The sequence below is a fragment of the Podarcis filfolensis genome, assembly GCF_964270895.1.
Source record: "Podarcis filfolensis genome assembly, chromosome: 18".
Classification (NCBI taxonomy): Eukaryota; Metazoa; Chordata; class Lepidosauria; order Squamata; family Lacertidae; genus Podarcis; species Podarcis filfolensis.
In genome coordinates, this window is record NC_139622.1 from 8186199 (window position 1) to 8201004 (window position 14806).

Genomic DNA, 14806 nt, shown 5'->3' on the forward strand with positions numbered 1-14806 from the left:
AACACAATCGCCTCTCATTCTTTCTGCTGCTCATAGCTCAAAACCCGGTTGCGGATTCTTCCTGCTGTAATTTTTTTTCAAATAATCCAGAAAGGGCTTCCGTTCTTCAAAAAAATTAGATTTTCTGTTAGATTTTCTGTGCAGACTGTGTTCTTGCTAGTCAAATCAAAAGTTAAGATTGCAATGCAAATGCTTTGAAGATTCTATAAACACTGTTCACAAAATAATATGTTGATATGTATAGATTAAGACTATAGAATGTGTAAGAAGAATGATGTGCAAATGGAATATGAAAGAAAATCAGATAAGAAATGCAAGGCAATGATTTAACATAATAGAAAACAGAAATCGGGGTGTGGTGGAGGGGAGCCAAGGTTGGATGGTGGGAATGTAATTTTATCTATATTATTTTTGGTGTTTTTCTTTTGTCACGTGTTTCTTTTATATCTTTGGGTTTTGCATCTTTGTGTATTATTGCATTGTGTGATCAGAAATGAATAATAACAAAAAGATTGTGTTCTTGCTAATAAACAGTTAACATCGCCTACTCTGTGTGATTTATTGCTGGCTCGCTCCTGACGTCTTCCTCTCTTCATTCTCTCCACAGTTAAGCTTCTGGGCCATGGATTGGCTGCAGGTCCAGGGGTCACCAGCGACCCACTCAGGCCCCTATACAGCCTGGAAGTCTCCAGGACAGCAGCGCTCAGCCGGGACCTCCATGTCTTTCGGGCTGAGCTGTCTCTGTCCAAGAAGTTCTCGCACGTCCCCGGCATCTCCCAGCTCAACTCGACCAGGTTGGCTCGCGTCAACATCTACAGACTGGCCGGTGGGGATGGAGAAACCGCCACGCTCCTGGCCTCCCAGGTGGTCTCGAGGACCACACCCGTCCTCAACCTCAGAGACGCCGTGGGGCAGTGGCTAGCCGGGCCCGACCCGAGGCTCCATTTGGGTCTGGAGCTTCCCACAGATGTGGCTTCCTCCGTCCTGGAAGGGAGAGAGTGGCTCCCGTTGGACATCGAGACGCAGGGGCGCAGGCAGGTCCGGAAGCGGAGGCAGCTGGACGAGGAGTGCGGCAAAGGCGACACCAAATGCTGCCTCCGCTCGCTCAAGGTCTCCTTCGCTGACATCGGGTGGTCCGACTGGGTGCTAGCGCCCAGCAGCTACTCCATGAGGTTCTGCGAAGGTTCGTGCCCCCACAACTACAAGCCGGCCAGTATGCATGCCCAGATCAAGGCCAGGCTCCATAGCCTGTCCGGGGAGACGCCGGCTCCCTGCTGCGTCCCCGCCGCCTACGAACCCATGGTCCTCATGCACTACGCCAGCGACGGGAAGGTGGTGACGCAGCTCTTCGACGACATGATCGTCACACGTTGCCATTGTGCGTAGCCCGCTGAGGGCGGAGAGAGGGGTTTTGCAGGAAGCGGCGTCCTGTCTGTCCGGAGCAAGAGGACAATAGGAACAGCCCAGGTTCAGTGCCACCTCTGGTGCAAAACAGCACTTTTCAGGAGGATGTGTGTGTGCTGAACATCGTCTCTTCTTGCCAGTGCATTGCCCAATTGGCAGCTCCTTTTTACTACTAGGTCATTTTTTCTCAAAAGTTTGTCTTAACCCACCAGGGACCTCTTTTATCAAAAGCCCGTCCCAACCCATCAGGGACTTCATTTCCTAAAACACCATCCCAACCAGTCAGGGACCTGTTTTCCCGAAAGCCCTTCCCAACAAATCAGGGATCAAGGACCTATCTTATCTAGGCCATCTTTTCTCGAAAGTCTGTCCTAGGCAACCAGGGACCTCTTTTATCAAACGCCCGTCCCGACCCACCAGGGACCTCATTTCCTAAAAGACCATCGCAACCAGTCAGGGACCTGTTTTCCCGAAAGCCCTTCCCAACCAAACAGGGATCAAGGACCTATCTTATCTAGGCCATCTTTTCTCAAAGGTCTGTCCTAGCCAACCAGGGACTTCTTTTATCAAAAGCCCGTCCCAACCAGGGTCCCTTTTCACAAAACCCTGTCCCAACCAAATACCGTATTTTTTGCTCTACAAGACTCTCTTTTCCCCTCCTAAAAAGTAAGGGGAAATGTGTGTGCGTCTTATGGAGCGAATGCAGGCTGCGCAGCTATCCCAGAAGCCAGGACAGCAAGAGGGATTGCTGCTTTCGCTGCGCAGCTATCCCTCTTGCTGTTCTGGCTTTTGAGATTCAGAATATTTGTTTTCTTGTTCTCCTCCTCCAAAACTAGGTGCGCCTTGTGGTCTGGTGCGTCTTATAGAGCGAAAAATACGGCACCTCTTATCTCAAAAGTCCGTCCCAACCAATCAGGGTTGGTCCCCTAAAAACCCAACCAATGGGGCATCACAGTGTCAGCGAAACACCATTACAGGTTACAAGCACTTTAATGCAGTAAACAAAGAGCTTTATTTATAAGTGGGTGGTATTAAATGTAGAGGATAACTAGTAATTCTGGGGTTCTTTGGGGGCGTATATGTCAAAAGCAGGGTCTTGCGGGGTGTGTGAGTGAGAAACGAGTTTGATCATGTCCCCCTGTTCTCTGAACACCTGTCAAAAAACCCAAACCTGTTTTGTGGTTCTAAATATGTGTGTGTGTGTGTGTGTGTGTGTGTGTGTGTGTGTGTGTGTGTTTTAAAACCCAGTCCTCTTATTTATTGTTAACTTATTCTCATTTGTGTCGCCAGTGTTTTGGATGTGTTGTTGGTTTGTATTATTTATATAACATTTATCTGGGTGGGGAGTAATGAAAAAAGCAATAAAAAAATTCTCCAAATAGGTCTTGTCTATGTTCTTCATTCCAAAGGTAAAGATTAGGGGCTGCAAACAACCTCTCCACTATCTTGTACCCAACACAGAGAACACCCAACCCAAATCTGTCCCCAAATCCATTGGAGATTTCTAATGTTTCATCCAGCTGTTCTGAATTTCTTCTACAAAATCCTGGGGAATCTTGGAAGTATCATAGAACTGTGGTCCAACCCTCTGCAATGTAGGAGCCTTTTGCCCAATGCGGGACTCAAACTCGCAACAGTGAGATTAAAAGTCTCACCGTGTACCGACTGAGCTATCTCAGTCAGGAGGACTTACGACCGCCCACACCAGAACGGTTTATTTATTGCGAATCTCTCCCCACTGGAATATCTCAGAGGACTTTTGCAGTGAAAACATCTGGAATAAGGAAACGGTTCGAAATTAGTGTTAACGTAAAAGCAATTCCGTAGATAAATATATGAATACACTTACGAAGGGAGGGAGAGAGAAAATGAAGTTGACAGATTGGTACACACCGGACCGGAAAGCCGTCTGTGGACAAACGCCGGCTCCCTCGGCCTGAAAGCGAGATAAGCGCCGCAACCCCATAGTCGCCTTGGACTGGACTTAACCATCCAGGGGTCCTTTACCTTTACCTTTACCACGAGTAAGCATTGATCCAGCCAGCCAGGGTTTTTGCTCCTCTGGATAGCAGTGGTTCTATTTTCCCAGACATATATTCGTTTTGGAGGCCCTGAATTTGAACCCTGGGACATTCTGCCTGCAAAGCTTTCCCCGATCAACAGCCTGTTGCCTTAAGGGTCCCTTATCATGGTAATCGGTGGGACGTGGGTGGCGCTGTGGGTTAAACCACAGAGCCGAGGACTTGCCGATCAGAAGGTCGGCGGTTCAAATCCCCGCAATGACGGGGTGAGCTCCCGTTGCTCGGTCCCTGCTCCTGCCAACCTAGCAGTTTGAAAGCACATCAAAGTGCAAGTAGATAAATAGGTACCGCTCCAGTGGGAAGGTAAACGGTGTTTCCGTGCGCTGCTCTGGTTCGCCAGAAGCGGCTCAGTCCTGCTAGTTAGTTAGTTAGTTAGTTAGTTATACCCCGCCCATCTGGCTGGGTTTTCCCAGCCACTCTGGGCAGCTTCCAACAGGATATTAAAAACACAATAAAACACCAAACATTAAAAACTTCCCTAAACAGGGCTGCCTTCAGATGTCTTCTGAAAGTCAGATAGTTGTTTATTTCCTTGACATCTGATGGGAGGGCGTTCCACAGGGAGGGCGCCACCACTGAGAAGGCCCTCTGCCTGGTTCCCTGTAAGCTCACATCTCGCAGGGAGGGAACCGCCAGAAGGCCCTTGGAGCTGGACCTCTGTGTCCGGGCTGCACGATGGGGGTGGAGACACTCCTTCAGGTATACTGGGCCGAGGCAGCAGCTTTCCGAGGTTTCAGTGCCGTGGATTGAACTTGCTGCTGAGCTACTCACCTTCCCCTGCAATATAAGGTGTTAGTCCTCAAGGCGATGAATAAAGGGAGCGTATTGCCAAGGAAAATGGTTGGGTTTCCATGCCTTGCCCTTTCTCATCATCATCATAATAATAATTTATACCCCGCCTTCCCCAGCCAGAGCTGGACTCAGGGCGGCTAACACCAGTAAAAACATAATGGGAGGGGGGAAAACCAATTTAAAATACGGGTTAAAATCCAATTTAAAATGCAGCCTCATTTTAAAAGTAGCCCATAGATCAAAACCGTAAGGGGAAGGAAACGTAAGGGTCAGACTGAGTCCAAACAAAAGGCCAGGCGGAACAGCTCCGTCTTGCAGGCCCTGCGGAAAGATGTCGAGTCCTGCAGGGCCCTAGTCTCTTGTGACAGAGCGTTCCACCAAGTCGGGGCCAGTACTGAAAAGGCCCTGGCCCTAGTGGAGATCCTCTGCACCAATCTGCCCCTAGTTCATCCTCGCCCAAACGCTTCTCCCGGCCCGGCCTGAACCCCACACTGGAAATCTGGGTGCCTTTTCCCCCTGGGCCAACCTCGCTGTGCTGGCTGGGAGGAATTGTTGTTGTTGTTTAGTCGTTTAGTTGTGTCTGACTCTTCGTGACCCCCTGGACCGGAGCACGCCAGGCACTCCTGTCTTCCACTGCCTCCCGCAGTTTGGTCAAACTCATGTTGGTAGCTTCGAGAACACTGTCCCACCATCTCGTCCTCTGTCATCCCCTTCTCCTTGTGCCCTCCATCTTTCCCAGCAACAGGGTCTTTTCCAGGGAGTCTTCTCTTCTCATGAGGTGGCCAAAGTCTTGGAGCCTCAGCTTCATGATCTGTCCTTCCAGTGAGCACTCAGGGCTGATTTCCTTCAGAGTGGATAGGTTTGATCTTCTTGCAGTCCATGGGACTCTCAAGAGTCTCCTCCAGCACCATAATTCAAAAGCATCCATTCTTCGGCGATCAGCCTTCTTTATGGTCCAGCTCTCACTTCCATACATCACTACTGGGGAAACCAGAGCTTTAACCATACGGACCTTTGTTGGCAAGGTGATGTCTCTACTTTTTCAGATGCTGTCTAGGTTTGTCATTGCTTTTCTCCCAAGAAGCAGGCGTCTTTTAATTTCGTGGCTGCTGGGAGGAATAGCAGCGTCAACATTGCAGAGGGGAGGGGGTTGCTCTAGATGACCCTTGGGTTCCCTTCCAGCTCTCCATTTCTACGGTTCCAAGTTCATTTGCTCATCCTCTGCAGAGGGTTCTCCGAAGCCTTTGCCTCATCGGCGGCCTTGGAATAAGCTCTCTGTGTCTCTCCCCGGCCTTGAGGCTATCAGCGACGGGCATAAACTCTGGGCTTCCAGCCAACCCAGCAAAGATGCTGTAGTCTGCCGGAATGCCAGCCCAGAAGGCAAGGCAAACAGCCTCATCCTGCACCTTTCCCCCTCCGATTTCCTTTCTGGAGCTGAGTTGCCAGGCTGTTACGAGGAACCAGGGATCGCTCAATTTCTCCCCATCTCACTTAGCAACTGCACACACAAAAATTCTCATTTTAGTTTATCTCTTATTTGTTGCGTTATACACCCCACTCCGAAGTAGCTTGAATTTGCTGTACATGGTTCTTTCCCATTTAATCCACCCGGCGCAACGTCCTTGCAAGGTAGGCCGACGAAACAAAAAGGGAAAGGAAATGAGCAGTGCCCTGTGTTGGAGAGATGGCGTCTGATTCCTCCTGGAGCAGCTAAGGGGCGAAGATTAATCTCAGGTTTGTGTGTTCGAGACCCACATTGGGTGAAAGATCTGTGCGTTGCAGGGGGTCTCTTCCAACTCTGCAATTCTAGCTAGATTGGAGACTGGGTGTGGTCACCGAGACCATATAACACCAGTCCTGAAAGAACTACATTGGCTCCCAGTGTGTTTCCGAGCACAATTCAAAGTGTTGGTGCTGACCTTGAAAGCCCTAAACGGCCCAGTATCCCTGAAGGACCGTCTCCACCCCCATCGTCCAGCCCGGACACCGGGGTCCCTCTCCCGAGGGCTTTCTGGCGGTTCCCTCCCTGCGAGAATTGAGGTTACAGGGAACCAGGCAGACGGCCTTCTCGGTGGTGGCGCCCGCCCTGTGGAACGCCCTCACAGCAGATGTCAAGGCAATAAACAACTACCGTATTTTTTGCTCTATAAGACTCACTTTTTCCCTCCTAAAAAGTATAGGGAAATGTGTGTGTGTCTTATGGAGCAAATGCAGGCTGCGCAGCTATCACAGAAGCCAGAACAGCAAGAGGGATTGCTGCTTTCACTGCGCAGCCATCCTTCTTGCTGTTCTGGCTTCTGAGATTCAGAACATTTTTTTTATTGTTTTCCTCCTCCAAAAACTAGGTGCGTCTTGTGGTCTGGTGCGTCTTATAGAGCGAAAAATATGGTATTTTACTTTTAAAAGACAACTGAAGGCGGCCCTGTTTAGGGAAGTTTTTAATGTCTTATGGTGTATTGTTTTTAATATTTGGTTGGAAGCTGTCCAGAGTGGCTGGGGAAACCCAGCCAGATGGGCGGGGTATAAATAATAAATTATTATCATTATGGTATATGGTTCTAAGTCTGTGGTTATAGCACATGGCTGTCTATTCCCCAAGCAGCTTGAGATGGCATACATAGTTCTTCCTCCTTCTCATCCCTCTCTCTCTCTCTTATTTTATCTTCTTTTTTTGTTAACTGTTTTCAGGGTGTTGTGTTTGTGTGTTTTTGCACACTCAAGCAGTGTATACATTTGCGAAATAAATAAATATCCGCATCTCTGTTGCCCACCCTCATCTCTGAGACCCCCTCAGATACCAGAACTGGCTCCCTCTGGCCCAGGATTTATGGTCCATGCTGTTTTCTCCGAATCTGGATTGTTGGAATCGTAGAACAGAATAGTAGAATCACAAGAGTTAAAAGGGACCCGGTGGGGTCATCTAGTCCAACCCGCTTGCCGCTCTGACCCACCCGCTTTCCTTCCTTTCTTGACAGAGCTCCACGGCCGCACCCAGTCCTGTGATGGTGAATGTGGCGATGGAATGGCGCCCAGTCCGATAATGTCTGGGTTTTTCCAGGTAACACTTGTGGGGTCTCAGGTCTGAGCTAGCAAGGCTTCGCTCTCTCTCTCTCTCTGTGTGTTTTTAATATAACATCATACAGATAAATCATGAAATATTCAACCCTATCCCAAAAGCCAGTACAGTGGTACCTCGGGTTACATACGCTTCAGGTTACATACGCTTCAGGTTACAGACTCCGCTAACCCAGAAATAGTACCTTGGGTTAAGAACTTTGCTTCAGGATGAGAACAGAAATCGTGCTCTGGCGGCACGGCAGCAGCAGGAGGCCCCATTAGCTAAAGTGGTGCTTCAGGTTAAGAACAGTTTCAGGTTAAGAACGGACCTCCGGAACGAATTAAGTACTTAACCCGAGGTACCACTGTATTTAGGCAATACAGTGGACACTCGGGTTGTGAACGTGATCCTTGCGGGATGCAATTTCGCAACCTGCAGTGTTCACAACCCGCAGCGGTGCAGCGGCGCACGCGTGGGTTGCGATTCGGTGCTTCTGCGCATGCGCAATCTAGCACTTCTGCGCATGCGCGGCTGCCAAAACCTGGAAGTAACCTGTTCCGGTACTTCCGGGTTTCAGTGGTCTGTAACCCGAAAAAACGCAACCTGAAGCATCTGTAACACAAGGTATGACTGTACAAACAAATTAGCAACCGAATATCACAAGGTTTTGGTCTTATATATGACCTAGGTGACTCAAGTAGGAATTGCCGCTCAGCGGAAAACAGCCCAGAATCCGACGCTGGGCGCTTGGTATCAGGAATATGAAGAAAATGACACATAATTTGAGATTTAGCTGAGGACTAGAGTCTTCAGACGCGTTTTATTTCATACACAGCACAGCAGAGGCATCATTTTCAAGGCCACCTACGCCTGGCAAATCTGGAATTGAACTTGATAATCAGATAACGCCAATAGTCTTGGACTTTGTTATTTTAACCCCGGTGCAATGGGGACTCCCACAGTGTTTTATAGTTTTGTTTTCCACCTTCTAATGTCCATCTGTTGTCGCAACGGTTCCTCTCTGCAAAATAAATTTTAAAAACAATACAAAACACCTTTGCCAAAAAAACCAGAACTCCTATTTGTATAAAGTCGATAGACGGTGAGCCGGAAAGTTTCACAGTGTGAGGAGAGACCTCCTCTAGTTTTCATTTTTACCCATGGATGTAATAAAAACTGCCAATCAGTTGAGAAAATGCCTGATTTCGATGACACCTTTGACCGGACCGTGGCTTGGCTCAGCAGCACGATGACAAGAAGAAGACCAAAATATCCCCTATCTCCCCTCTCACAACAATACAAACACAACACGTAGGCTAATAGTTAGTAGAGATAATAGTAGACTGGACCTAACGGCCAGGGGTCCCTTTACCTTTACTGTTTTCATCAGAGAAATGTTGACGGGTACGCTGATTATTTCTGCTTTTAGTTAAGTATTTTTATTTATTTACTTGAGGTGTGGGGGCACTGCCTCCATGCGCCCCTGAGCTATTCCCTTGCTCAGGGGTCCCCAAACTAAGGCCTGCGGGCCGGATAAGGCCCGAGGGACTTGTTTATCCGGTCTGCGGCGACCGCCATGGCCCGTTGCCGCCACCCATTCTTACTGGTGCTGCGCTGCGAGGATGCCCACTTCCGGGTCGGAGAAGCACCGGAAATAGAATCATAGAATCATAGAGTTGGAAGAGACCACAAGGGCCATCGAGTCCAACCCCCTGCCAAGCAGGAAACACCGTCAGAGCACTCCTGACATATGGTTGTCAAGCCTCTGCTTAAAGACCTCCAAAGAAGGAGACTCCACCACACTCCTTGGCAGCAAATTCCACTGTCAAACAGCTCTTACTGTCAGGAAGTTCTTCCTAATGTTTAGGTGGAATCTTCTTTCTTGTAGTTTGGATCCATTGCTCCGTGTCCGCTTCTCTGGAGCAGCAGAAAACAACCTTTCTCCCTCCTCTATGTGACATCCTTTTATATATTTGAACATGGCTATCATATCACCCCTTAACCTCCTCTTCTCCAGGCTAAACATGCCCAGCTCCCTTAGCCGTTCCTCATAAGGCATTGTTTCCAGGCCTTTGACCATTTTGGTTGCCCTCCTCTGGACACGTTCCAGTTTGTTAGTGTCCTTCTTGAACTGTGGTGCCCAGAACTGGACACAGTACTCCAGGTGAGCGCATGCGCAAGTGTTATTTCCAGTGCGCATCTGGGTTGGAGGAGGTCCGTGCACATGCACACAAGCTATTTCCAGTGCTCCTCTGACCCGGAAGTGTGCTGGAAAGAGCGTGTGTGCACGCGTATGGGCACGCGCTCTCCCGCCCTCCGGCCTGCCGCGCGATCGGCGCTGGAGACACTGGCCTGAGGAGGTGTAGCACCGTATTTTTCACTCTATAGGACGCACCTTGTTTTAGAGGGGGAGAACAAGAAAAAAAATTCTCCCCTCTCTGCTCAGCGCCCCTTCAGCGAAGCGGCAGGAGAAACGGAGCCCCTTCCATTTCTCCTCCCGCTTCGCTGAAGGGGCACTGCGCAAAGAGGGGAAGAATTTTTTTTTCTTGATCTCACCCTCTAAAACAATGTGCATTCTGTGCGTTCAAGTGCGTTCTGTGCATTCAACTGTGCTGCCCCCTGAGCTTGTGGGGCTGGCGATGGGGGGAAGTGCTGCTTCCTCCACTGCCAGCCTCAAAGACCAGGTCAGAGAGCAACGCAAAGGCTACGCGCCGCCTTCCCGCTGCCCCCCGAGGTTGTGGGGCTGGCTGTGGGGGGGGGAGCGCTGCTTTCCCCCACCGCCAGCCTCAAAGATCCCTGAAGCCTTCGGAGCGCACCGCGAGTTCCCGCTGTGCTCCACAGGCTTCGAGTTCCTTTTGCTGAAGCCGGGAGAGCAAGACTCTCCTGGCTTCAGCGAAAGGAACCTGAAGCCTCCAGAACGCCAGCGGAAACTCCAAAGGTTTCAGGCGGCTATCCCTGAAGCCTGGAGAGTGAGAGGGGTCAGTGCGCACCGACCCCTCTCGCTTTCCAGGCTTCAGCGAAAGCAACGCGAAACCTCTGGAGTGTGGAGGGAGCGCTCCCTCTACGCTTTGGAGGCTTTGCGTTGCTATCGCTGAAGCCAAGGAGCCTGCATTCGCCCCATAGGATGCACACACATTTCCCCTTCATTTTTGGAGGGGGGAAAGTGCGTCCTATAGAGTGAAAAATACGGTAAGTTTGCTGACCGCTGCCCTTGCTAGTCGCCTTATCATAAACAGTTCCCACGCCTCTCCATCCCTCCCCAGGTTCGCTCTTGCAAAAACACCTTTGCTTTCCCTGAACCTTCCTCCTAACCTCAGGTTTACTGACCCATTGAGCTCAGCAAGCGAGAAAATTGTGCCCGGAAGCTGAGTGGGTCTCAGTAGGGTAAGGCCAAAGGTGGCATTTCTGAAGACGCTCCTTGATCTCTGACTCAGTGAAACAGCCAGCTGGGATGTTTAGCTGGAAGGGATCAGGGATCATCTCTGGAGATCATCCCACGCCGAGCCCTGGTGACTGGCAGTAGGATGGCGCACTCAATTTCCTAGTCAATATGGAGGCAGTTTCCCCTCGGGGTCACCCGGTTGGCTATTGAGAGAACAAGGTGCTGTTCTAGAGGAGCCGCTCACCGGAGCCAGCGATTGTTTGTTTGCGAATTAAATTTGTACGCCACTTTTTGTCCAAAGACCACGGTGCAATTTTGCAACATAAAACACAAAGTGTTTGAACCTGGCTTGAACCTCTGTGTTAGGGAACTGTGGTACCTTGTACCTCAACAGCCAAAGCAGAGACATTTACCTGAGGAATCTTTCAACATCAAGCAACTGATAACCTTGGAGAGGTTCTTCGAAGATCAGAAACCTCCTCAGTTGCACTTTGAGGAAGCCAGAAAACTGGTTAAGCAACTGAAAATTTCCATTTCACCGGCTGACAAAGCCTGACTTAAAAGATTCCCTTGTTACCTGAAAAAACACCTTCCCTCCTTGCAGCCCTGGCACACACAAAATGCTAGCCAAACCATGGTTTTGCATGAACAGGCAAGCAATTGGGCTGCAGTAGGGGGAGATAGGAAACCAGGGGAGATTGGCTTCTTCCTACAATTTGAATGGTATCATTATTCTATTATATAAGGTAAAGGTAAAGGGACCCCTGACCATTAGGTCCAGTTGTGGCCGACTCTGGGGTTGCGGCGCTCATCTCGCTTTATTGGCCGAGGGAGCCGGCGTACAGCTTCCGGGTCATGTGGCCAGCAGGACTAAGCCGCTTCTGGCGAACCAGAGCAGCACACGGAAACGCCGTTTACCTTCCTTCCCGCCGGAGCGGTACCTATTTACCGTATTTTTTGCTCTATAAGACGCACCAGACCACAAGACTGTTTTTGGAGGAGGAAAACAATAAAAAAAATATTCTGAATCTCAGAAGCCAGAACAGCAAGAGGGATCGCTGCGCAGTGAAAGCAGCAATCCCTCTTGCTGTTCTGACTTCTGGGATAGCTGCGCAGCCTGCATTCGCTCCATAAGACACACACACATTTCCCCTTACTTTTTAGGAGGGAAAGAGTGAGTCTTATAGAGCAAAAAATACGATATCTACTTGCACTTTGACGTGCTTTCGAACTGCTAGGTTGGCAGGAGCAGGGACTGAGCAACGGGAGCTCACCCCGTCGCAGGGATTCGAACCGCCGACCTTCTGATCGGCAAGCCCTAGGCTCTGTGGTTTAGACCACAGTGCCACCCGCGTCCTGAGATGAAACCAGTAGGGCTGCCATATTTCAAAAAGTAAAATCCAGGACGCCCCAAAAGCTTTTTTTCTTTTTAGGAAGACCCAAAATCTTACTGGGGAAAATAAGAAATCAAGATAACAATTTTTTTTTATATACAAAAGAATGGAAATGGTTTATTGAATATTTACAAACTGTAAACAGATAAGAACTTTGGCAGGATTATTTTAGTGACCTGCAGTTTTAGAAGAGTATATATTTAAAGTAGATGAATAAACGAGTAGATTAAGTTGATTTGGAATGTGCAGAAAATATAAAAATCAAATTTAAGGAACCGCAGGAAGAGGGGGAAGGAAGTCGGGTTTTGAGATGTTAAAAGGATATTGAAATTACTGAAATGTGTAAAACTGAAACTCATAAATAAAATAATTTAAAAATCCAAAATTGTTGAACTTTTTTTGGGGGGGGAACCACTGAAATTGTTGAGCTTTCTTATAGAAGACCTGAAAGTTATTGAGCTTTTCGTAGAGAAACCCCAAAGTCATTGAACTTTTCAGACAAAGTACCGCTCCAAAAACGCAATTTTCGGGTTTACTTCCTAAGATCCAGAACAAACAACTGCTGCCAGAATTCACCCCCAGAAGCACACTCCATTGTCTCTCAAGACAAACAGATGCCAGGAATATATTATGAGCTCGACTAACGTAATACTCAAGCCCACATGTGACAAGCGATTGATAAATTAAACTTCCGAACAACAAGGTCTGTATCCCATGTTAGAGCAGACATGTGGAACTGGATTAAAATTAAATCTCTTTAGCTGAAATTGCTGCATGGCAGGGGTTGGCTAGATGAACCCTGGGGTCCCTTCGAACTCTACGGTTTTTGTTTTTTTAATTCATGGAAATGGCTCTCCTGGATCTATTTAGTTCAACCGTTCTTCTAAGGAGAATTATTTCCAAAACCCTGAGCAGCAGGTTGACACCTCCCCGAAAATGGGCCGGCTCACGTGCTTCGAATTGACTCCGGCTGACCAGCTGCAGGTTAGGCAACGCAAGCTGCTAGCCCATATGGAGGCCCAAACAATCTCCTGCCTCCGTGGGGCGGGGAGGGACAAAGCAGGGGTCAAGACTTGGGTCAGAGAGTTGTGAAAAAGGAAGACACCCGGGAGATTTCCAGGAGGGGCGAGGTGGTTGTTTCAAAAGGCCTCTTCAAGGAATGCCTGAGCGCGTTCCGAAAACAGAAGGCGAAAGGTGGAGTTTATCAGCCGTGGGAAAATGCCAGTTCTCAATGGCCATTTCCTTTATGTACAGTGGTACCTCGGGTTACAGGGACGCGGGTGGAGCTGTGGTCTAAACCACAGAGCCTAGGGCTTGCCGATCAGAAGGTCGGCGGTTTGAATCCCCGCGACGGGGTGAGCTTCCGTTGCTCGGTCCCTGCTCCTGCCAACCTAGCAGTTCGAAAGCACGTCAAAGTGCAAGTAGATAAATAGGTACCACTCTGGTGGGAAGGTAAATGGCGTTTCCGTGCGCTGCTCTGGTTCACCAGAAGCAGCTTAGTCATGCTGGCCACATGACCCGGAAGCTGCACTGCCTCTTTTTAACCACGAGGAGGAGGCCAAATGGCAGGTTATCCTGTTGCCATTTGGGGGCAAAGCGGAACTCTTCCTGGCCCCGGGGAGGGCTGCCCTACCACCAGGATTCGCATCTGGGAATTCGCATCTGGAAGAAAGCCCTTGCATAGAGTTTGCAGCGTCAGTGACCTGGTGCTCTCTCGATGTTGGGGACCACAACTGTCATCAGCCCTGGCCAGCATGCCCAGTGGTCAGAGCTGGTGGGCACATGAGACCCTATAGCTGCATCATCCCAAGAGAGATGGTGGCAGAAGTGGGATCTCCTCCGCCGACAGACCAGCAGTGCGAAAACAGGCCTCTCCTACGGATTTAGTTGGCCCTTCTTTGCCAAACAATAAATCAGTATTCTAGTCCTCATTAACCCGATTTAAATCGCAACGTGGGAAGAGACTGGCCTACCTAGCACGGACTGGCAGCAGCGGCCTGACCCAGAGATGCTATCTTGCGGTGGCCTCCCTGCCTGCAAAAGCAGCTGCTCTAACCACTGCGCCACACAGCCATGCCTTTCCGAGGGGTTTCGGGGAAAAACGGACCCTCCGAACCCATTGCCCCGCTTTTGTTTTTCTCCAAACCGCTCAAGGGACGGGGAAGAATGCCCTCTGCCCCACCTGCAAGAAATTATAGGTTCAACAGGGCAGAGATCGCTGGAGGGTGTTTCTGCAGAAACAAACACCCTGTAGGCACCCTGGATTTCTAGGAACTGAGCCTGTGATGGGAAGATAAATAGGGGCTGTGTCTGACTGCTTCTCATATTTGGGGAAGGGGTGGAATGTTGCCTCTGGCAGGCCAGGTGAGAGACACCTGTTGTGTGAGCACACACCCTATTCTTCAGGTGCCATTCCGCCGAGTCTTGTTTTGACCATGTGCATTTGAGGGTGAGAGAGAGCATTCCTGCTTCGTTTTATTATGAGAAAAACACTGCTCCCTTTCCCTTATGGCGTATCTAAGAGCCCGTCTAAGGGACGCGGGTGGCGCTGTGGGTTAAACCACAGAGCCTAGGGTTTGCCAATCAGAAGGTCGGTGGTTCAAATCCCCGCAATGACGGGGTGAGCTCCCGTTGCTCGGTTCCTGCTCCTGCCAACCTAGAAGTTCGAAAGCACCTCAAAGTGCAAGTAGATAAA

At 49.5% G+C, this 14806-nt stretch overlaps 1 protein-coding gene across 1 annotated transcript in view; it reads left to right on the forward strand.

Moving 5' to 3' along the window:
* The window catches only part of GDF15 (growth differentiation factor 15), a 6773-nt gene extending 4644 nt beyond the window's left edge, over positions 1 to 2129 (forward strand). The window contains exon 3 of the mRNA XM_083594810.1: positions 608 to 2129. Within this exon, the coding sequence (XP_083450936.1) occupies positions 608 to 1386 (779 nt within the window). The 3' untranslated portion in view covers positions 1387 to 2129. The remainder of the gene's footprint in view (positions 1 to 607) is intronic.
* The last annotated feature ends 12677 nt before the right edge of the window (positions 2130 to 14806 follow it).